The following is a 23,422-nucleotide window of genomic DNA, read 5'->3' on the forward strand; positions in this document are numbered from 1 at the left end:
AACATTGCGAATAATGTGGATGATAAACCAAAGATCATATACAAAAGGGCACCAACCATAAAGAACAAATTGAGTCCATCAAACCTACCAGACCTGACTGGCGAAGAACCAACGAACTGGCTTAAGTCATCTACAAATGGTTTTAGGAAGTGTGGTACGTGCACAATGTTCAAATTTGCCCACAACAAAACGGACACATTTACTGGCACTAACAATACAACACTGAAGATTCTACAACCAATCAACTGCAGATCAAACTATGTTGTTTGTGGAATTATCTATATATGTAATTTGGTCTACATTGGCAGCACAATCAGGGAACTTAGGATACGAGTTAGAGAACATCTAGCCAAAATTGGCAGTCAAGACCCAAGACTAACATTGGCCTGTCATTGGCAGGAAAAACATCAGATGGCCAACAAAGCTTAATTACGATTTATTGGCCTTGAACAGATTCCACTAGGTAGAAGAGGTGGAAATAAGGAAAAGAAATTAAGACAAGAAGAAGAGAGAATAATTTGCAAACTGAACTCCACAGTACTTGGACTAAACACGGATAATGAGATGGTGTCCTTTCTTTAGAGGACCCTGTACTTTTGTATAACCCTTCTCTGTTAAAATGAATTAGCATGATTTTGGTACAATGTGTTACGTATATCTTTGTTTCTGGACAGGTATCAGTATGACACTGTAGCGGTTTATCTTATTATGAGAATTGTAATGCTCGCATTGCCACTCATAGTGAGTGACATTACTTACACCAATGTTAGTAGACAATGAACCCTAAGCTGTTACTTGCTTTAATTACATTTATCAAATGAGACTAGAACCCATCTCAAACATACACACAACCATTACGTAATTGTAAGCAACAAGGGTTGCTTAAAAAAGTTCCGTATAAAAATGATATGGTGACTTTAATTTAGAACTAATACAATACCAACATTTATTGATAATACATCATGAGAGATAGTAAATACAACACGAAACATGCACGTAATAAATCAGAGTAACGATACAAACACTAGCTTTAAATGGCCGCCATCTGAACACAGGAAAAATGCTGTTACACAAAAAGGAAAATGGAGCAGAGCAAGGATCCGTTTCCATGACAACTAGAATACAATAATGAGGGGCTAGGCGCAGACCGCTTTCCCCTCAGGAGAATCCATGGCACGCGATTAGACGCGAGAACCAGGCTGACAGGTAAGAGACCAAGTGTAGTACACGCTGCGCTTGATAGATTGACTTGCCGTGTCCTCGGGACTGAGTTTTAGACGCTCGGCAACTTTGCTATTGTTTTGCTGTGCGCGGCGAATTACGCGCGCACGGGTTTAGTTTGTCAAAACACTTTTGAAGCCAGATACTAAGTCAGCCAAGGAACGGAAAGATAATGAACGGGCATTACTTTCTCATAAACCTATGTATAAAATAGTGGATAACACACAGTATTATTAATAAGGCACTCTAAGTAACATATATTTGAGTTCATTAATTTATACTATCTCGTAGTATGAGGTGATATCTATGGTGATCTAACACATGCAATTGGAGGTGATATATTTGTTTGATTTGTATTTTTTACGAAGGGATCTAACCTGAGACTTGAAGAGAGACTACTATTTGCTTTAACCCTAAGGGGTAGTATATATGAAAACAAGGTAGAAAGAGACAACCTACATTTAATTTTCCTTGATTGATGATGTGACACTACATGTAACATTGACTAACGAAAATGTGGTTTTGCCTTTCTCTTGACCCCCAACAATCCTCCCTTTTCTCCATTCCATATTTTGTCTGGTATTTTTATTTACTTTGATTTATTAATTGTTGCTACTTTTTATGGCTTGTTCTGATTCATCAACTTTTTTGTTATAACTGGTCTAACATGTGAATGAACATTTTTGTGACTTTAATTTTTTCTTGCTTTTATACTATTTTGGAACCAATCTTCATAATTTTGTGAACACTCATTTTTGCTTGATTGATATTTAAAACTAGCCCTGATTTGAAAAAGGTCCAAGAGGGACCGAAACACGTGTCATCGCAAAGGGCATCAATATAATAAAACACCTGTTGAACAAACTGGGCGCAGTCTCAACTTGGGATTTTTCCTTTTATTTAAACCATTCAGATGTGGTTCTCACTTGGCTAAACTACTCTCCAAGGGGACGCGACCGCATTGAATTTGTTGTAGAGAAAAGAACATCTCTCACATATTTCTGAAAAAGATGTCGCCATGTTAGACCTGACCAGCATAGCCAAGCTCCTCTAAGATACTTTATGCACTTGTTTGCTCTGGTCATATCTTGGATAGCAGGCAGCTGACTCAATCAAATAGGACGTTTATGAGTTTGCAATGTTTGCTCTTTAGTTTTCTTCGTACATTTAGATTAAATCGCATTTGTTTTATAGATAGATTAGGGCAAAGTGACTGTCTAAACTTTATAAAGATTGATAGTACTTATACACAACTGTAAATGTAAAAGTGTGTGAGTGTGTGAGAGAGAGCGAGAGCGAGAGAGAGTTTGTTGAGTGTGTCTAGACAACCCATGATAAACTTTGTGCAGTCCTTGATCTACCTACTTATTGCTCTGACTGTCTGACTGAATGGCTCATTTGAAAGCATTTGCACCTACATAATAATAATAATAATAATAATAATAATAATAATAATAATAATAATAATAAATACTTATAATTATTCTTTTATGTTTTTTTTACTTTTTTTATTTGTATATAGTTCTAAAAGAACTTTTACAAAATATTTAATCACAAATTCTACTATATACAAATCATACTCATTAAAACCATTGCTAGTAAATCATTTCTCAGTTATTCTTTTGTAACAATGTAACCCTCTAAGCAATGATGAAGGGCTGAGTCGGCCTTACTTAACTTGCGATCTATAGATACAGAAATGTAAAAGACATACATGAACATATGGGCAGGCAATAATCTTCATGCCATAGGAACAAGAAGCATATTCCCACATCCAAGCAACGTTCCATAGCGCAGACGTGCAGAGTGTTGTGCAGAGTGTTCTCATGTTGGGACAATGGCGGCAGTCTTTCTACAATTGCAATTACTTCCTGGAAGAATTTTGGAGGCGGACCTGGAACACTCCATAACGGAGCGGTGCAGTGTTGTACAGAGTGTTCACGTATTGGGACATTGGCGGGAGTCTTTCTATGATTCCCATTACTTCCTGGAAGAACTTTGGAGGCAGAACTAGAACACTCAAAGCACCATTCCATAGCAGAGCAGTACAGAGTGTTGTGCAGAGTGTTCTCCTGTTGGGACATTGGCTGCAGTTTTTTATGATTCCCATTACTTCTTTGAAGAATTTTGGAGGTGGAACTAGAACATTCAAAGCGGTGTTCCAAAGCAAAGCGGTGCAGAGTATTGTGCAGAGTGTTTTCATGTTGGGACATTGGCAGCAGCCTTTCTACAATTCCCATTACTTCCTGGAAGAATTGTGGAGGCAGACCTGGAACACTCCATAGTGGAGCAGTGCAGAGTTGTCCAGAGTGTTCTCCTGTTGGGACATTGGCAGCAGTCTTTCTATGATTCCCATTACTTCCTGGAGGAATTTTGGAGGCGGGCCTAGAACAATCAAAGCACTGTTCCATAGCGGAGCTGTGTAGAGTGTTGTGCATAGTGTTCTCGTGTTGGGACATTGGCGGCAGTCTTTCTATGATTCCCAATATTTCCTGGAAGAATTTTGGAGGCAGACCTAGAACACTGAACGCACCATTCCAAAGTAGAGTGGTGAGGAGTGTTCTGTGGCTCGGTGGCAGCAGGGCGTTGTCCCGGGATTGCCTGGAATTGGATTATACCAGGATTTCCCATCTGTGTACACAAATGTCCTATTTCCGCTCAGCATACACAGTGACTGCTGGTTCATATTAAATTGAACATCTTTGGACAGAGCAAGGCCACGCTAAAGCAAGTTTTCCAAATAGGCTCAGAGTGTGATAAAAAAAAAGTCAGTCTCAAACAAAGGGTCCCCTGTAGGCCGGGGGTTCTGTGATTCCATCCTCTCCCCCCCTCTTTTCCTCTTTGACTCGATAACCATAAACAACAAGAGGTGGGTGAGCCATTTTACAGCAACCAAGTCCAATTTTGCCAGGGAAAGCACCCCCTGAACCCAGAAAACTACCATTTAAGGAAACAAAACCATATGGGAAAACGAATTGATAGAAGCGTGCCTCGGCACAGGGGCAGACAGCTTACCAGTAGAAGAGACACCTGAAATACGAACGCCAATCCGTCCGCTGTCTTAGCTAATAACCTCGCTCAAAACGCAGAAAATCTCCTCGTTCTGCGAGAAGATGAGCATTTGAATAATTCATAGCATGTTCAAATTAATGTACAAGTGCATGAGCAACATGTTGCAAATAAATCTGGCCTTCAATCCTCCTTCGGCGGCATTGCCAGCAATTCCCTGCTCGAACTGTGTTATCAAGTTAGTAACTCTATGCGTCCTGTTGTGGAGGCAGACAGTGGCACTAGTAACTATGATCAAGTACTGGCTTCTGGTGTGTCAGTGAATCTGTCAAATACCTCCCACTATTCAAATCCTGTCACTGGTCCTTTGAGTCAACGGCTTTCAGCATCCCCAAATATGGGTATGGATGAGATGCCACAACTCAGGTTCCAATAATCATACCAACAGCCAGCACAATGTATTGAATTCAATGGCAGAGCCCAGCAATGACATACTGCATTTCGCAAATTAAGATCTTATTGAAACTATGTTGGCACATTCATGAGGAAGTGACAAGACAGGGTAATATCACTGGCAGACTTCTTGAAGGGATGTACCCTAAGAGTACCATGGAGAGAGTGAACACACCTGTGGAGTTGGGTGGTGGTACTGCGGAATAGAGCCTATGATTATTGAATCTCAGGAGGTGGCTGTTACCAACACGTCAGCCGATGCCGCTTTACTAACCCCCTTAAACTACCCCACCTATAAGCAAAGGCATGTATTACGGTCTAAGGCTCCGGATAACCCACCAGTTCGATCAATTTGTTTAGACAGCCTTTAAATTCTACAAATGTTTCCACTGTTTAGCCCCCCCCCAGTTGAAGAAAGCAAAGAAGAAGGCAATGCAGTGGAAAAAATGTCTCCAACAAAGTGTGGGAACTTTAACTAGTTGGCTGTCAAAAGATAATAACATTTCTCAAGCCAATCCGCCAAATGAAGAAGTACCGACTAGCATTACAAGTGAACGTTGTACACCGACTACTTCTAGTGGTACAGCATCTGACCAAATCAACCTGTCTATGAATGAGCAACCACGAGATATGCAGAGTTTGGCCCAAGTGGCATTTTGGTACCCCAATCCAGTATTAGATAGCCGGATAGTAACTATTACTCAGTTGTTGTTTTCTGCTAAGAAGAAAGTAATTAATCACACGGTTTTGTGGAGGTTATTTGTGAAGGTTCCTACTCTCTGTATCTTCAATTCCAATGACATTGATTTCATACAACCTTTGGGCCCGAACTATGATGGTATGACAAAAATGAATTGTTCTTTACCGTCTTACTGCATCTTTGATACAGGCTCAATCAGATTCATTGGAATTTCTTGGATGCACGTTGGACGTTCTTCCGGTGCTGAAGGACACTCCTAAAGTTTGTGATCATTATAAAATGTCTTCCAAAAAGGTTGAACAACCACCTGTGTTGCCATTGAAAGAGTGTGTGGCTCTGAAATGTTATTATATTGAGGGATGGAATTGGCTAAAGTGTGTTTTACCAAGTGCCGTGCTATCCCAGGATTGAATGAATGCAATTTTGTGGAATAAGCGTAGACAGTCCCATTTCTCATCAGATCACTGATCATTGGACCTCCTTGTAAACTCTAAAATGTTTCTATTACAGGAAATATGGTTATATAACCCTTTCCATATGGATGGGTATGTGATATACCAGGTCCTGACAAAGAAGGGGCAGATAGGGTGGCCCTCTGGTGGTTTGTTAATAAGTGTTAGACAAGACCTTTCCTCCACACGGCTTGAGGTGATGGATGTAGGGGGAAACATCCTGGTGGTGGAAGGACGTTTGTAGAAGGAGGGTATTCATAAAAGAGTGCTGATCTTGTGAATATATGATCCCCCGGGAATGGATAAATCAGATTCTATCTTTGAGCACATAGACAACCTTATTGTGACTTGGGTGGATGATGTGGATTCTGATATTGTTTTTTTGGAAAGTGATCGGAACGCAAGATCTGGCGAATCCTTCTCAAGAGTGAATTTTCCCCCACATATTGAATAAAGATAATTTGATGTTGAAAGAATCTATCATCAAGGGTCGTGAGTGGCTCCACTTTTTAACAGAAGGGGAACTTAAGCCCTTGAATGGTCACCTACCAAATGAAATCCCTGCTAACCTGACTTGGAATATGGGCAAAAAACACAGAACCTTGGACTATTTCTGTGGGAAAAGCCCTCTTATAGAATGTGTGTCATCTATGAGTGTTGCTTAAACCAAGTACAGTGACCACAACCTTTTTAAACGTCATCTAAAAGGAATAGGGGGAGGTTTAGGGAAATGAGACCGGGGATCTGGAGTTAAATCAGGGAAGAAATTGTATTTGCTGGTCTACATTTAATATCAGGAAGGCAGGTAAGGAAGTGGCTAGTATTTTAGGATGATGGTCCAAATTATCTGGTTAAGCTTACCACAGAAGATATTGAAACATGAATTTATGAAACAACAAGTAGGGTGTGGGTGTTAAAGGGAAGGCCTCAAACCTTGTCTGAGAATAAAAAGGCAGCACCATTTGATATGGATGTGCAAGTGGCCAAGCGCAAGTTACATAGAGAGGTGCGCCTTGTGAAATGATGCTCGTATTTTGAGCAAAGTGCCTTAGTTAATATTAAGAAGGCCAAGAACTCTTATCAGAACTTGTACAAAAAGCGTAAGGCAGAAAGTCTAACATACAAATGGCAGCAGCTATTAAATGTAATTCTGAGCCGAAACCCAAAAACTATGCAGCATACTCTCTCATTGGTTTAGGACTCGAAGGAGGGGAAACAAATAATAAACCCAATTCCGGAACAGACCTGGCGGGAGTTTATTGAAGCTAAGATGTTTAGACAGGGGCAAGAAGAGGGAATTATGGTGGGCGAGAGGCATCCATGGTCATTGGGCCTCATTAGGACTCCGGCGCTAAACCATGGTGCTGTTAGCACCATGGTCCATGACAGAGTCCGCCATGGCGGAATGGAGAATTACCACCCCATTCTGAGGTTGGTGGGGCGGTAATTCCCCATGCCGCCATGGCCCTTCCCCATTCCCATGTTTGCCCCATTGGGCTCAATGGGAATGGGGAAGGCGCTAATTATGGTACCGCACATTGCGGTACCGTAATTAGCACCAAGGTCCCTTTGCGGGTTCCTACTTTAACGGCTGGTAAAACCAGCCGTTAAGGTCGGGTCCCGCAAAGGGACCTCGTAATTAGGCGCTAGGTGTTTAACGGCGCCGCAGCCTTTTACGGCGCCGTTAAACACTTAGCGCCTGGGTCATAATGAGGCTAATTGTATTTTAACAAGGAGAGCATCATTGATATTATAGGAAGAGCAAAAAATTCAAGGGCTCCTGGACCAAATGACCTGGCTATGGCTGTCCTAAAGGCCCACCCAGGAAATCGGGTGATGTCATTATGCACCCTGTTTTCAAAGATAGGTCAGCAGGGTGTGATAACACAATCTTGGACTCGATCTATACTGGTCCCTATTTATATTGCCAGAGACAGTTCATTACTCATAAACTATCGGTTGTTATCATTAGTTGATGTCTCAGGTAAGGGGTTCGCCACCTGTGTCCTGAGACATTTGCAAACATGGATGGATAAAAATAAATGATTACATCCATTACAAATGGGTTTTCGTGGAGGAGCCAGTATGAATTTTAAAATTAGAGTCTTGGATAGGCTGATCTCTGATGCAAAGAGAAAACAGTGTCCTTCATTGTACATTGCCTATGTGGATTTTAAATCTGCATTCAATTGGGTTAATACAGAAACACCCAGGATACACCTGGACAGGATTACAGCAATTCTGTGTGCGGATGATTTATATTACTTGGTTGCTCAGCAGCTGGAATTAAGGGATTACTTGGTGAATTGGCCTTATACGCTAAGAAAAATGAGTTGGTTATCAACTTGGAGACAACCAATGTTAAGCTGGTTTCCTCTGAAAAAGTTAATTGGTTAGTCATAGAAACCTTGTTGGGTCAAATCCATTACACTACTGCATATAAATAGCTAGGGCATGAGCAAATGCGAAAAGTGAGTAACGAAAATATTATAAAATCTAAAAATTACAAAGGCAACTAACTTTTCTGATAAACAGATTTGCGATAGAAATAGCAGGCTTTTCTATGAGTGGGATTTTACTATTGTACAAACAGTGGTTCTGTCCCTCCATATTGTACAGCCTAGAAGCCTTGCAAATTGATAGCCTGGAATGTCTTAACCGTATTGAACGGTATATTTGGTGCAACATGTTGAATATGCTGCAGTCAACTCCGATGGAGTATTTGCATCTAGAGCTGGGACTCGAATCAATGAAGGCAATGACATTAAGAAGTAGGGGAGAGCTGTTTCTTCGCACCCAAACTATTAGCAAAAATAATCTGTTGGCCCGTATGGTCTCATATAGCCCCGTTGGGACACAGAAAGACTATACTTATTTACAATTGATAAAAATCTTGTTTCTTTCTGTTAATTGGTTTCCTGATTTTCATTGTGGGACACGTTACGAGATCCTGAAGACAGTATTTGCAAAGAAAGTGGCCCATTGGGGCTGGATTCGTAATTACGAACATATGATTACACTTCATGGTTATTCTGCGGTGTCCTTGGTAACCAACAGGTTTATGAGACCTCAGCCCTATTTATTGCTTTGTCCTGACCCTGAAGTCCGTAGGCTTAGGCTGCTGATTCGTATTAATCAATTGCCAGTGCTTGCCATTATAGGTGCTCGGATGAAGCTGCAAGAGGATCATAGATCCTACAGAATGTATGTGATCCCTGGGAACATAGGACCAGTGAAGCACATTTATACGGAACGTCCAAAATTGGGCCCAGTGTATCTGATTCATTTAGGACACCTGGTCCATAGCTACGAGGCAATCTTAGACCAGCATTCTGGACATATTGTCTTAATACCCATTCCGTCTCAGTACGCAATGCTATGCATCAAATATAGCTCCACATTAAGAAATATGTTAGAAAGGAAACCTTTCAAAGACTTTTATGGATGAAATATGTAAGATTACATTTTATAACAACATATTTGTAAAGCTTTTAGAGCTCTTAGTGTGTTTTATGATTGTTTTAGCTGCTCATGTTTGAGTAATTAAGGAATAATTTTTGATGAATTATAAGAATGAGTACGTATGTGTGTAATGTTGATTATTTTACGTGTAAAGTTCTGATGAACTAAATAACATAATAAATACAATTAATATAAATAAATAAATAAATAAATACGTTAAAGATGCCCAATTTAAAACTACTCAGTTCGTTGTCCTTAGAAAGAGGAAGGGCACTTTGCATTCTGAACAAAGAATTCACTGGACTATCTGGCTAGCCCCTCACAGTAATCAAGTAACACAAACTCCCTTTTCAGCGCAAATGCACTGTAGTGTTGTTATGCTTTATATTTGGAAGAGCGTATGCTGATTTCAGAGATAACATGTGCATATTAATACATATGCATTTACTTATGGTACCTTTTAGAAAGCATCATAGCACATGTCAACACACCGCTGTCTGGTTCACCCAGGTTCAGAAATCGCCCTACGACAAAAAGCATATTCTTTCGATGAATTTCTGCACTAGGGTGATATTTTCCCCAGACCTCGCACTAGTCCAAAATTTGTTTTGGTGCAAAAATGCATTTCAAGTTAAACACCGAATTCCCAAACCCTCCAGAGCCATTATCCTACTTCTAGTTTGTTAAGAAACGAGCAAATACTTTGACACATCTGCTGCCAGTATGCAACCATGAAGCAGCATGTTCATTATGGGTGCCTTGCTATAAATCTTCAATAAAATACAATAGAGTGCCCATCCTAATTTAATGCTATGACCATGAGTCTGGTGAACATGGCTACTGCATTAGCATGTGTATTCTGTCAGTGTTTCTCCAGTTAAAATGTTGAAGAACCAATGTCAGATCATTCTTTGACAGACACCAGTACAAGAAGTTGAAATGCCCCACCCTCGTAGCCTCCATGTTTACACTTTAAAGGATAATGGGCCTCATTACGACCCAGGCGGTAAGTTACCGCCTGGGTCGTACCCTTACCACCATGGTGTAAACTACGTTTACACCATGGTGGATGGCGGATTTACCGCCCCATTCCAAGGTGAGTGGGGCGGTAAATCCCCATTTCCCATTTTACCCTTCCCCATTCCCATTTTTGCCCCATAGGGCATAATGGGAGTGGGGAAGGCGCTAATTACGCCACCGTAAATTACGGTGGCGTAATTAGCACCATGGTCCCTTAGCGCCATGGATTTTAACGCCTGCAGAAAGCAGGCGTTAAAATCACCATGGCACTAAGGGACCTTGTAATCAGGCGTTAAGGGTCGGCGCCGTTTAACGCATGACTCGTAATGAGGCCCAATGAGCTTAAATTGAAAGGCTCTGCCCCAGGATTAAACGATGCACATAGAAAATAACATGTTCACAATGGAAGCTGATAAGGGTCCAGATGGGCCACCGAGAGTTAAAAAGCAAATACAGGAGCAGTCAAAGCCTGTTTGCATCTCAACGTAATTTAAACTGGCTAAGAGGCACCAACATACACCAGGGACATCCACATGCGCATAGCAATAATAGACCGACATTAGAATCATGCTAAAGCTCCAAAAGACTACCAACAAGGGGGCAACATTCATTGTTCTGCCAAATAATTGGCATTGGCTGCAAACATTGTGGCCCCTCTACGGGGAGTGAACACATCCAAATGTCCTGTTCTCAACCACCAATGGTGATTACAACCTCATTTTAGTTCACTGTAACTTTAATAGAGGGGCCATTTAGCACTTGCATATCAGTCTGGTCCACCTACAAGGACAGTCCATCAGAAGAATTCATGTTTTGCTGCCCCTTTTCCCAATTTAATTACCCCTACAGCCTCTTTTTTTGCAGTTTGTGATCCAGTGCAAGTTGATCCAGGTGACTTGACCTTAGCCCCACCCACTTAACCATGCCCCTGCCTTTCCTTTCTTAACTGCTTGTCGAAAGCTAAGAGCAGGCAATGAAAAGGGAAATTACGTTTGGAACCTGCTCGGACTGCAAAGCCTCAGGACCAGAACCTCTGCTTCTCTAACATCAGGTAACCTTCCTCAGATATATGTTTCACTCCCTTTTCCCAACAGCCCATCCCCACGTTCACAACTCATCACCATCCACACAGTGTGCTAGCAATATCATGGACACCGCAGCACAGCAACCTCACCCCCATCACCACAGGACCCATCAGCACCCCATCATCCACCACTACACAAGAATTGATGCTTGGCGATATCTGCTCAGCAATCAACCGTGCAGAAGACATTTCTGACCTCACCTCTACACTGGACTTGGATGCCATCTTTATTACAGAGATCTGGAATTCTACAACGAGACCACCAAACAAGATGGGTGAAGGCCTCACCATTACTCACAATGCATTAGGACCAGTCAACCTCATTATGTCCCGTTGAAGCAATACACCCTGGAGCACTCAAGAACACCACTTCAGCAAAAAACATCCTTTCTTACCCTGTTCACGGACCTCTGTGCAATTTGCAGACAACTGATCAGTACTGGCAAAGCCACCAACTAGCACAATGCAATAGCCAAGGGAAAGAAAGAAAGAACGAAAGAACGAAAGAAAGAAAGAAAGAAAGAAAGAAAGAAAGAAAGAAAGAAAGAAAGAAAGAAAGAAAGAAAGAAAGAAAGCTGAACACCCTTCAAAGTCATCCAGCATTGCATAAACCCACTGCCCAAGCCACTCGTACCACTCTGCATCAAAAAATATACCACCATCAACGTTTTCTTCTTTAACAAGTTCAGCATGATGCACCAGGACATAGACACCAATGCTAAAAATGAGAGCACACTACAAATCCTATCTCGCAAAACCACCTCTACCTGCATAACTTTTAAGACACTCACTATGGAAGACCTCACTGCCACCCTAGAATCCCTCTAGCCTACATTGTGTGTGGGCGACAGCCTCCCTGCCTCCTTTATCAAGAGTCTTCCAACGGAAACAATCCTCATTTACCTGACAGCCATCAACAACCCACTAGCTCAATGTACCTTTCCCTTGGCCCTCAAGACTGAACAACATTTCCAGCTTCACAAGAGACCAATGCTACACTCCAACAACATCAGCAAATTCTACCCCATCACCCATCTTCCCTTGAGAAAGCAATAACAACACAACTCCTCCAACACATCAAAGTCAACATTCTCTTTTAGTCCTATCATTCGGGCGTCAGACCCATATACAACACAGAAAACACTACCTTCAAGGTTATCTGTGATGCTCTTAACATCCTCGCTGATGGCCACCCTTGACTCATCATTGTCTTTGATCTCTCAGCAGCATTCTACATCACCATCCCCAGCTGGTTCAAATTCTACCTGGCTAACTTCAAATAATTTGTCCCAATGGATTACTCCAGATCAACAACACTATCACCTGTGGAGACCCACAAGCATCCATCATCTGCCCATGATCTTCAACCCGTAACATGGAACCACTTGAAACCCTCCTGTCTCCAAATCACATCCACCAATACACAGATGACATTGAGCTCAACCTCAAGATATCCTCCATTGGAGAGATCCACAGACTAAAGCTCAACCACTCCAACAATGAATTTCTACTGCGGACCTACAACTCCAAATACCCTGACATTTTGGCCTCCTTCTCTGCTACCAATCTTGAGGCCTCACACCTCAGCTAGCAACCTGCATCAAGTCCCTTCATTTTAACATCGACAGACACCTCTCCTTTATGCAACACATAGCAAGGAAGACTCAAGCAGCTTGATATCAATGTTCTGTCCTGGGGAAAATCAAGCCCTGCATCCCAGAAAACAACTTTAGGTTTGCTATTGAAGCATTGGCTCTCTCCCACCTGGATAGTGGGAATGTCCTTCTGTAAGACCTTCCAGTGAACCCCCACAACATGACAAACCTGTGATGCGTCAGAAATTATGCAGCAAGAATCATTAAAGGACTCTGTAAATTGGACCACATCACCCCAAATCTCATCAAACTGCACTGGCTCCACTTGCAAGCATGTATCATCTTCAAAACCAGCTGCACCATCTACAATGCTTTCATCATGAATTCGACAAATTACCTAACTGAGAATGACAGCATCTCCAGAGGGCTATGATCCACCAGAAGTAAGGACATGTGCAGACCTGAACTTCGCTGGTGCAGGATGGAAAGAACAACAAGAAAGACATTTTATGTCTATGGCCACAGACTTTAGACTGTCCTCCCCGTCAACTCCAGACCCCCCCCCCTCCAAAATTTAGTAAATTGTTCAAGGCCCTCCTCTTCAAGGAATGGCTGACCCCTAATACCGAGGTCCATACACCCTCAGTCCTCACCTAACCTGAGACTGAGTGATTTTCTCCCCATGTTTCCTCCACTGGGTGCTTGTAGATCCCTGGCTGGTAAACTGACTACCCACCCAATCACATGCTGTTACCTCCTTGTTCCCTTGTATCACTGCTTCTCTCTCAGAAGTCCCTACACCATAAGCACTCTGTTGCTGCCCAAAGCTATGCCCATTCTCAATTAACACCATAATAATAATCATGGTAATAATAATAATAATAATAATAATAATAATAATAATAATAATAATAATGATAATAATAATTATTATTATTATTATTATTATTATTATAAAATGCTAAGCAATTCTCCAAATGAGTGTTGGAACACCAACCTCAAGTAAATGTTTCTGCATTATTCGATTTTATCAGTGAGGTCTCTGTGTGCACAGAGAGAAAGGGGCAATGTCTGCATTAGCCATCTAATTTAGGGTGAAATGCAGTCAACCTTTTTTGTGGGATGTTTCAAACTCGGGAGTGTTCATTGCATTATTCACATAGAATATCCATTTGTATATAGGTCTGACCCAGCCTACAAGATGCGTTTAGCTAAAACGTGATTTTAGGAACTCCTCATTTGGAATCATCCCATAGGCAGGTCACCTGGCCTTGTTCGTTCTAGTTAGAACGGCTCCCAAGTGTTTGCAACCAGTGACATTGGAATGATCAGTGCTATCCTCTTGGTTTGTTAATTTCCAAGGTTCATCGGTGTCATTACCTTTAGTGGTTGTGGTTGATTTGTCATTGGCAGGTGTCTGGCTTTCTTGCTGGCCAGGCTGCTCTGTGGTTTGAGGCCTTCCTTTCTTTCCAGGCTGCTCTGTGGTCTGTGGCCTTCTTTTCTTGCCGGTCGATGTGGTAGGATCAGTCATTATATTAGGAATCTTGGTACTTTTCTTAGGAATCTGGGTACTGCTGGGTGTTTCTCTGACAGGGTCATCTAATGGAAGAGTGTACAGGCTTTGCATTTGTTAACTGCCAAAACTATGACTAAAACATTCACAACAGTTCAGCCATATGTGGTACTTTATGGTGGCAACCACCTTACCCCTCATGCAGCAGAATTATTTAGACAGATATTTAAATCCCTTGTTCGCTACAGTGCACACCTGGACCCTAGCTTGTGTCCCCTGCCCCCTGGTCTTAAAAATGCAAAATTATAACCTAGAGAAAAGGAGCCTGAAGCTCATGAAAGAATCTATATCGGAGCCTCTTCGTATGCCATAACAAGCTGCGGTGATGTTTTATACTCAATTGCGGTTTTTTCCGAGTTTGGCGGTGCAGCACATATTTTATTGTAATTCTGTTTTGATTTAATGTTTGCAATGTATTATTATTATTATTATTATTATTATTATTATTATCATTTTTATTATTAATATTTGTTTAGTGAAACCCTAGCTTGAAAGAAGCGGAACAATGGTTAGCAGGATCAGGGTAATATAACCAGCAAGTGTGTTGAGTGGTAGACAGTATTGCACTACTTTATGTGTCCAGGTTTTCCTTGCTGTCTAACTCAAAAACTGCTGTTCAAGTGGAGGATTAACCTCAGGCCACGTTCTGGTGTAAATCATCCACTTGACTGCCAAATACTGAATAAACACCCATGATAATTCTGCCAAATTTCCCATGGAGTCCTTTATTTTCCATGAATGGAGACTTACATCGCTAGACCACCATTAACATCGCTAGACCACCATTAACATCGCTAGACCACCATTAACATCGCTAGACTACCATTAAAATCGCTAGACCACCATTGGTAATTCCACAATGAATTTGTGGGGCCAGTTGGCAGTATCTGTAATGGAGTCTGCCAGTGAATCAGACAGAATGACCACCAACCTGGGAATGAGAACAGGTGTCTCTAATTACCTTTTGTTCAATTACTTATTGAGATGCTCTGACCACAAATGGAAGACCCTCTTCTTTGTTGGTGAGTTACAGTTATTTACTATCATTACTCTCTCATTACTCAGAATTACCATTAAAAATCACGCTAAAGGAACATTCAACAACTAAAAGGTGACCCACAGACAGGTTTCACACTTTTGCCGAAGAGCAATTTGCAATTTATTTTTAGCTGAATCTGTTACCAACTTTTGTACTACAAATCTACATGTGGTAAGTTTGGGTGTGGTATATAAAGGGGCAGTTTGGGGTGCACGGAGGTCCCCCCCCACTTTTCCGGGTAAAAACCAATGTGGAAATATCTGTGAAATAAATTCTGAAAAATCCAGGAAACCTAATAGATCTACAAATAGTACACGTATTTTGATGGAAATACAAGCATATTTTATATGCATATGTCAATGATAAAATAGCAGGCATTAAAACATTCACTTCTAAACCTTGCCCAAAAGCAATAAAAGATTGCTGATGATTTGCACACATGCCACTAAACCAGCATTATTTCTCAGGAACATCCCATCTAACGCTATCCTTACAAATGTCTTGTTACTAGATAACAGTGTCTGCAAATGAACCCATGTAACACATTTCCGAAGACTAACAAAGACTGTCCTCACTGTTTCAGCTAATCAAGGAGTAATTCAATCTTTTTCAGGATGCTAGACCGTTTAGACAAGACATTTGTATTTGTATTTGTATTTGGGATTTATATAGCGCCTTAATCCAAAGCACTTAACATAGAAACAATAACAAAAAAGACATTAAGAGCCTGAGATCAGCCCTGCTGGATCAGATGAAGTTTAAGCGATTTGCGGAATAAGTAATAGGAAGTGATAGAGCGTAGAGAAACAGGAAGAAGATTCCAATGCAGGAGGGGCAGGATGAACAACTGTGCGAAAACGTGATTGGGCACAGGGAGGGGCTGGAACTACAAGACAAAACTGAGAACTAGAGCCAACGGAGCGGGAAGGAGACCAGTGAGGAAAGGTAATCCGGAAGAAAGACCGTAAAGTAATTTGAATACCATGCAAAGAATATATTTTCCAAGGCAAAATTTATTAATTTCTTCCATGTGGTTGGCAATTTTGTCTGTTAATAAACATGGCAGAGCCTATCATGTTGATCATCTTTCTTCTGGCAGGTAAGTTTTGGTGTAAGCCAATTTACTTTGTGATGTATGTTTCTTGTGATGTCAATAACGGATATGTATATACATATTTTAAAGCTTGTACTATAAATCTATCATTTAATAGTGACATCCAATTATCTCCTTAAATTATTTAGTGCACTATGCAACAGAAATAAATAATGTATATAATTATGTTCATGTTCTGAAATAATTTAAACTATTTTGAATAAGGAATTACATGTATTATACTCCCACATTTACCTTGAAAGTGCTCATCAATGAAGAATTATACAGATACTAGCTGTACCCGGCGTGACATATGCCATTTTAGCATATCTGAAAGGTTATTAATTAAATATCATTGCACTTTTATTTATTTCTTTCCCTCACATATTTCATTATAAACACAATTAACAATCTCGTTATTCTCAGATATAAGACTTACGGGGACGATTGTTCAAACTCTTGAGAGAGCAACATATAGTTGCCTGTGACTGAATACAGGTTTCGCGTGGTATATGCAGATTCTGTCAAAAGTCTGCCCCTGTGACTTATTAGTGGTCATTGAAAAGGCTGAACGTATAGGAAAGTGTCTTCTTTTGAATCTGAAAGGCACATTTGTATCAGATGAAATGAGAGGTTACACGGGCCTCTATTTATTTATTGGATATTTATAACGCGTCAATACAGCAAATGTATTTCAAGGCTCATCAAGACAAGGAAGGGTGAGAAGGGAGAAAAAACAAAACAATAACGTTCCTACTAGGTGCAGAGCAGAACCCAGAATGCTGGGGAAGGAGGAGTAAACGTAGGGGGGGCACAGGGACGAGGACAACCAATAACGTTCCTACTAGGTCGTGAGACGATTCGGAGCATGCAAGTGCAGTAACAGAAATGAGGGGAGGCGGGAGGAGGGGAAGTGAAGGTTGAGATGAACTGGTAAAACGAAAAACCATAATGATCCTGCTAGGTCATGAGACGATTCGGAGCATGCAAGTGCATTGGCAGAATTGACGGGGAGTTGTGGAAGTTAAGGTTGGGACGAACAGGGAAGAAGACAACAATAGCGTTCCTACTAGTTTGTGAGATGATTCGAAATGATGAGGAGACAGGGAGGAGGGGAAGTCAAGGACGGGACGAACTGGGAAGATTACAAACAATAACCTTCTTACTAGGTTGTGAGTCGATTTGGAGCATGCAAGTACAGTGACAGAAATTGGGGGTCACAGGGGGAAGTGAAGGTTGGGACGAACAGGAAAGAAGAATAACAAATAACATTCCTACTAGGTCATGAGACTATTCGGAGCAAGTGCACTCACAGCAATGAGGGGAGGAGGGGCGCAGGAGGGGAGGAATGGGAAAGGAGGGAGGGAGGAGAAAGGTGAAATAAGTGCAGGTTAATAGGTTCACTTGCATTTAGAGGAGAGGGTGCACAAGGAAGTGGTTGAGGAGCAGCGGGAGGAAGCCAGTGACAAGGAATGACTACAGAATCATTAAGATTGAAATTTTCCTAGAGAGAGGGAGAAATGCCTGAATATGAAAATATTCAACAATGCCAGACACCCACATTCGACTTTTCTAGAGAGAAGGAGACAATACTGAACTTCAAAACAAACAACAATGCAAGACACCCAAATTCGACTTTCCTGGAGGGAGGGAGAAAAGCAATGTGACTAAGACAAGACGTCTACATGCCAGATATGGATAACAAACAACTGCAGGGGATGTGCAGCAGACTACAGGATATTCTAATAGGAGTCATAGGAGAGGAGGGGGAGTTAACTAGGGAACAGTAATGGATGTTCCTTCTACCCACTCCTTTCTTACTTTGTCCGTTGCTGCTGGTTCACGGCTGTGCTTTATGCTCCACTGACGAACACTAGCAAACACATCTGGAGCTGCTACTGCAGGAGCTGCCCTTTGCCTCAGGCCCTTCGCAGAGGGGGCTGCACGGGCAGTAGGGCTGCCCTGTGGGCATGGATTTTATGGGGCTGGAGCCCAATCAGGTGGCAGGAGAGGAGCGGGAGGTGGGAGTGGGTAGGGGAACTGGAAGAGGGTAAGGGGAACTTGGGGTGGTAACAGCATGCCATGCTGTGGCTCAGACCAACATTTAACAAAATGGACATGCGGGCTAGGGGAGGCAACAGCACGCTGCACTGTGGCTCAAACAAACATTTATCAAAATGGAAAGGGGCTGCGGAAGTAATAACATGCAGTGCTACAGCTCAAACAAAACATTTAACAAAATGGAAAAAAGGGGCTGAGGAGGCAAAAAACATGCTGCAGTGCAGCTCAACAAGGATTAAAACATCAAAAACTAGGGGGCAACAGAATACAGTACAGAAGGGAAGGGGCCAGCACTTACTAGCTCGTACGGCGATACGGGCTGTGGACCAGGCCCAGCTAGTAGTTACACTAGCAAGATCAACACAGGGCTGAATCCAAATAAGGTGGCAGGGGAGGAACTGGAGGTGAGATTGGGGAGGTGAACAGGAAAAGGGTAAAGGGACGCTGGGGGAGACAACAACAAGCCATGCTGTGGTTCAAACAAACATCTTTGTAGGTGCGTAATTGTCAAACTTGCTCCATTGCAGAGTCCCTGTATTGGCATAAGATTGTCTAGTAGCATAATTACAGCATCTACTTTCAGTTTTAGCTTGTGATGAGGCATTCATCCTACAGTGTTTGGCTCTTTAGAGACTGAAACTTTGAGCTGTAAATTAACTGTTCATTGACATTGGAACCACTGTTCCCTGTGTGAAGTGAAGTGGGGTTGGAAAGAAGTAGCTTGAAATTATTGTGAGTGTTTGTGATAGGAGAAGGTGCCTTGGAACCATGCTCATTCTGTTGGTTAAAATGATGGATGTTGTTGAAGTGGAATGGCACACAGAGGTGCAGTTTTCCACTTGTACAGCAAAGGGCAACAAAACACTGATACATTGCATCAGCTGGGTCCAGACACATACCGAAGAGTTTTATGTATATAGATCCCGGGATTGTTCTTTCTCTGATTCTCAAATGTTTTAAGCTTGCCATTTATCTTACAGTCAATTAAATTGAGTTAAATAACATCTTAAATTTGCAACAAGAATTTTGATTGAAATAGTGTTTAAAAATAAATAATTGGGTGTAGCCCAGCTAACTTGAGGATTGGGCTCTGATTACAGGCAATTTGACCAGCCTAGGTATGATGGATATGGGTTATAATAGCGAAGGAAGAGTACTTTCTGCTTCTCAATGAGTCATAGCTTCCTGTGATTCCATAGTGATTGCATTAGTCAGGGTGAGCGTGTGGTGAGTGATGAGCTGCAATAGTTAGCAGGCCACTTTACATGTCTTGCTGTGAACCTTGTGTGTTGACTGTTTACTGTAGAAGTAATGGACTGGGGAAGTAGTTTATACACATGTGTGAGTATGTGTATGTGTGTGTGTGTGTGTGTGTGTGTGTGTGCGTGTGCTGTGTGTATGCTGTGTGTGAGTGTGTGTGCTTTGAGTTACACAGCACATATCTCTTGTCTAGTGAAGGGGAGGGATCTGCTCAAATGTACTTGGAAAATAACTGTGAATGCATGCCTCTGCTTTGCTTGTGAATGCCATCAGAGAGTGTGAGCAAGAGAGAGAGAGCCAAAGAGAGGCAGAGAGAGAGAGAGAGAGAGAGAGACAGAGAGAGAGAGAGAGAGAGAGAGAGAGAGAGAATGGTCCATTGTGGATAAGTATGGGAATGGACAGAGCCTACAATGATTCCTTATGGGAATTCGGGAAAATCATACATATCCAGAGAGGAATGTAATTGTTGTTGGAGGAGTGATTACTGGAACCTATGACTGAGGAGATTGGACCCTGGAACATTCACCTAGCTTATGCAGATGATGGTTGCATTCAATGCATCAGAATTTTGGCTACATAAGGATAAATGGCTAGGGAAGAAAAGGGCATGGATGATTGGAATAAGGTAAAAGACAGCATTGCTTTAGATATAATGAGACCCTGGTTTCTAAAATTATTGCATTGAATGTGACCTACACAAAGAGGAGTTCATAACTGACTGACACAATGTTTGAACTGCCTTGTCCTAAAGGATTTCATAAATGGGATTTGAAATCAGTGGCTGATTTATCTATATAGATCTGCCATTATGCTCACAAGGTGTGTACTAAATAGTAAAGGACTGTCAAACAAGACATTGTACACTTGTTTTACATGAACGGAGTATCTGAACAGAGCTGTGAAACCTATCCTATTCGAACATTTAATTTAATTCAAGAGGTGCAATATGATTTGCACTTTAAGAGATGATCATACTATATCCCAGGGAATATCTATTCATGTACTGCAATATGCTGTTTGCAGAAAGGGGACTTTGCCTGCCCCAAGGAGAGAGCTGCACTGTTCCATTTCTTCCTAAATTTTTTGGGACTCGATAAGGCATAGGTGCAGGCAATATATGTCTAGAGATTCCAATGAAGTAATTCACCAACTACAGTAATTTCAAGAGATGCAGGTATGGGTGTGACAGGTGTACAGGGAACCGATCTAAAGCAGATGAGTGCAAGAACCACAGAAAAGTGGTGCCTCATGTTTACATACTTAGGCGTTCTATATAGTCAGAGCACATATTGTAATATGCAGTTCCATTGGAAATAGGGTGTTGGAATAATCTGAACCTTTGTAGGTGGACATGACTCCAAAAATATTTAATCTGTAAACCGAATGTCACGGTGTTCAAAATCTGATCGACATTATCAGGCCGATTCATGGAATAATTAGCGCGGCGCAAGCGGGCAAAAACGTGCGAATCGCAGTGGAATAGCGAAAATCGCAGTGCAATTGCGAAAATCGCAAGAAAAGCAGCGCACGTCGATTCATGGAAGGCCGTGCGCGAGAAAACCAGCGGATGTGCGATAAAAAAGTGCGCGGCGCACGTTGGCGCACAGGCCATCTAACAGCGTGCGCCAGGTCACAGCGAAAATCGCACAGGCCACAGCGAAATTCGCACATAGCGCGGCACACGCAACAAAAGTAGGCGTAACACGGGCGTAACACTCGGAATGGGGAACAACTTGCCAAAATGTGGGCGTCACGGGGGAAGTACAGGGCACAAGTGCGCGGAACGCCCACACGCTCGCCTAAAACACGTATTCATGGAATAGAATAGGGCAAAAAAGCGCACGCTCAAACCAGCGCACAGGCACAAACACGACCGCCACAAGAAAGCAGGCGGTAGCGTCTCTGTGGCTGTAAGAAATGTGCACCAAAAGGTGCGCCAACAAATAGCACCTATACACTGCCATGATGAATGTCCCATACTGTGGCCCTCCAGGAAAAATGACGTGCAAAGACGGACACCCGCTGACAAAAAATACGTGTGCGTGTATACCGGGGTGCGCGGGAAGTCTAACACGCGATTTCAGCAGGGTACGTGCATCACAGGGGTTCGCGTGAAGTTCCTCACGCGATCGGGCCTGGGGGAGCGTGCTACGTGTATTTCAGGGGTTCGCGTGAAGTTTCACATGCGATCGGGCCTGGGGGAGCGGGCTACGTGTATTACAGGGGTTCGCGTGAAGTTCCTCACGCGATCGGGCCTGGGGTAGCGGGCTACGTGTATTACAGGGGTTCGCGTGAATTTCCTCACGCGATCGGGCCTGGGGGAGCGGGCTACGTGTATTTCAGGGGTTCGCGTGAAGTTTCACACGCGATCGGGCCTGGGGGAGCGGGCTACGTGTATTACAGGGGTTCGCGTGAAGTTCCTCACGCGATCGGGCCTGGGGTAGCGGGCTACGTGTATTACAGGGGTTCGCGTGAAGTTCCTCACGCGATCGGGCCTGGGGGAGCGGGCTACGTGTATTCCAGGGGTGCGCGTGAAGTTCCACACGCGAATAGCCTGGGCGCGTGTATTTCAGGGGTGCGCGGGAAGTTCCACACGCGAATAGCCTGGGGGCGCGTGTATTCCAGGGGTGCGCGGGAAGTTCCACACGCGAATAGCCTGGGCGCGTGTATTTCAGGGGTGCGCGGGAAGTTCCACACACGAATAGCCTGGGCGCGTGTATTTCAGGGGTGCGCAGGAAGTTCCACACGCGAATAGCCTGGGCGCGTGTATTTCAGGGGTGCGCGGGAAGTTCCACACGCGAATAGCCTGGGTGCGTGTATTTCAGGGGTGCGCGGGAAGTTCCACACGCGAATAGCCTGGGGGCGCGTGTATTTCCGGGGTGCGCGGGAAGTTCCACACGCGAATAGCCTGGGCGCGTGTATTTCAGGGGTGCGCGGGAAGTTCCACACGCGAATAGCCTGGGCGTGTGTATTTCAGGGGTGCGCGGGAAGTTCCACACGCGAATAGCCTGGGGGCGTGTATTTCAGGGGTGCGCGGGAAGTTCCACACGCGAATAGCCTGGGCGCGTGTATTTCAGGGGTGCGCGGGAAGTTCCACACGCGAATAGCCGGGGCGCGTGTATTTCAGGGGTGCGCGGGAAGTTCCACATGTGATTTGACAGTGTGGGTCCTCCCAGGTGTACCCTGTACACCCTCCACGGCCCCTGCAGGCAGCCCACACCACAGGGGACTACCCTGCATCCCTGGTCATGTCCCGCAGGCAGCCCACCCACCATGGGCATGCCCCCCAGCAAAGGCACATGTCTCCTTGAACTAATGAACACCAACTCATGTCCCCTTGCACCCCCACCCCCCAGCACTGTGGGGCACCTGCCAGCAGGCCCCCACCCATGTCCAACTC

The 23,422-nt window shown here is 43.0% G+C and overlaps 1 protein-coding gene across 3 annotated transcripts in view; it reads right to left on the bottom strand.

Annotated features, from left to right (window-relative positions):
• The window catches only part of LOC138480763 (titin-like), a 557,826-nt gene that overhangs the window by 9,832 nt on the left and 524,572 nt on the right, over positions 1-23,422 (bottom strand). For 2 of the 3 annotated variants that reach the window (XM_069612496.1, XM_069612497.1), the window contains one exon: positions 14,377-14,595. The exons of the other annotated variant lie outside the window; for it this stretch is intronic. In XM_069612496.1, the coding sequence (XP_069468597.1) occupies positions 14,377-14,595 (219 nt within the window). The remainder of the gene's footprint in view (positions 1-14,376; positions 14,596-23,422) is intronic. 3 annotated transcript variants of the gene reach the window in all.

This window comes from Ambystoma mexicanum, chromosome 5p (assembly GCF_040938575.1).
Source record: "Ambystoma mexicanum isolate Mex_15411 chromosome 5p, UKY_AmexF1_1, whole genome shotgun sequence".
Lineage (NCBI taxonomy): Eukaryota > Metazoa > Chordata > Amphibia > Caudata > Ambystomatidae > Ambystoma > Ambystoma mexicanum.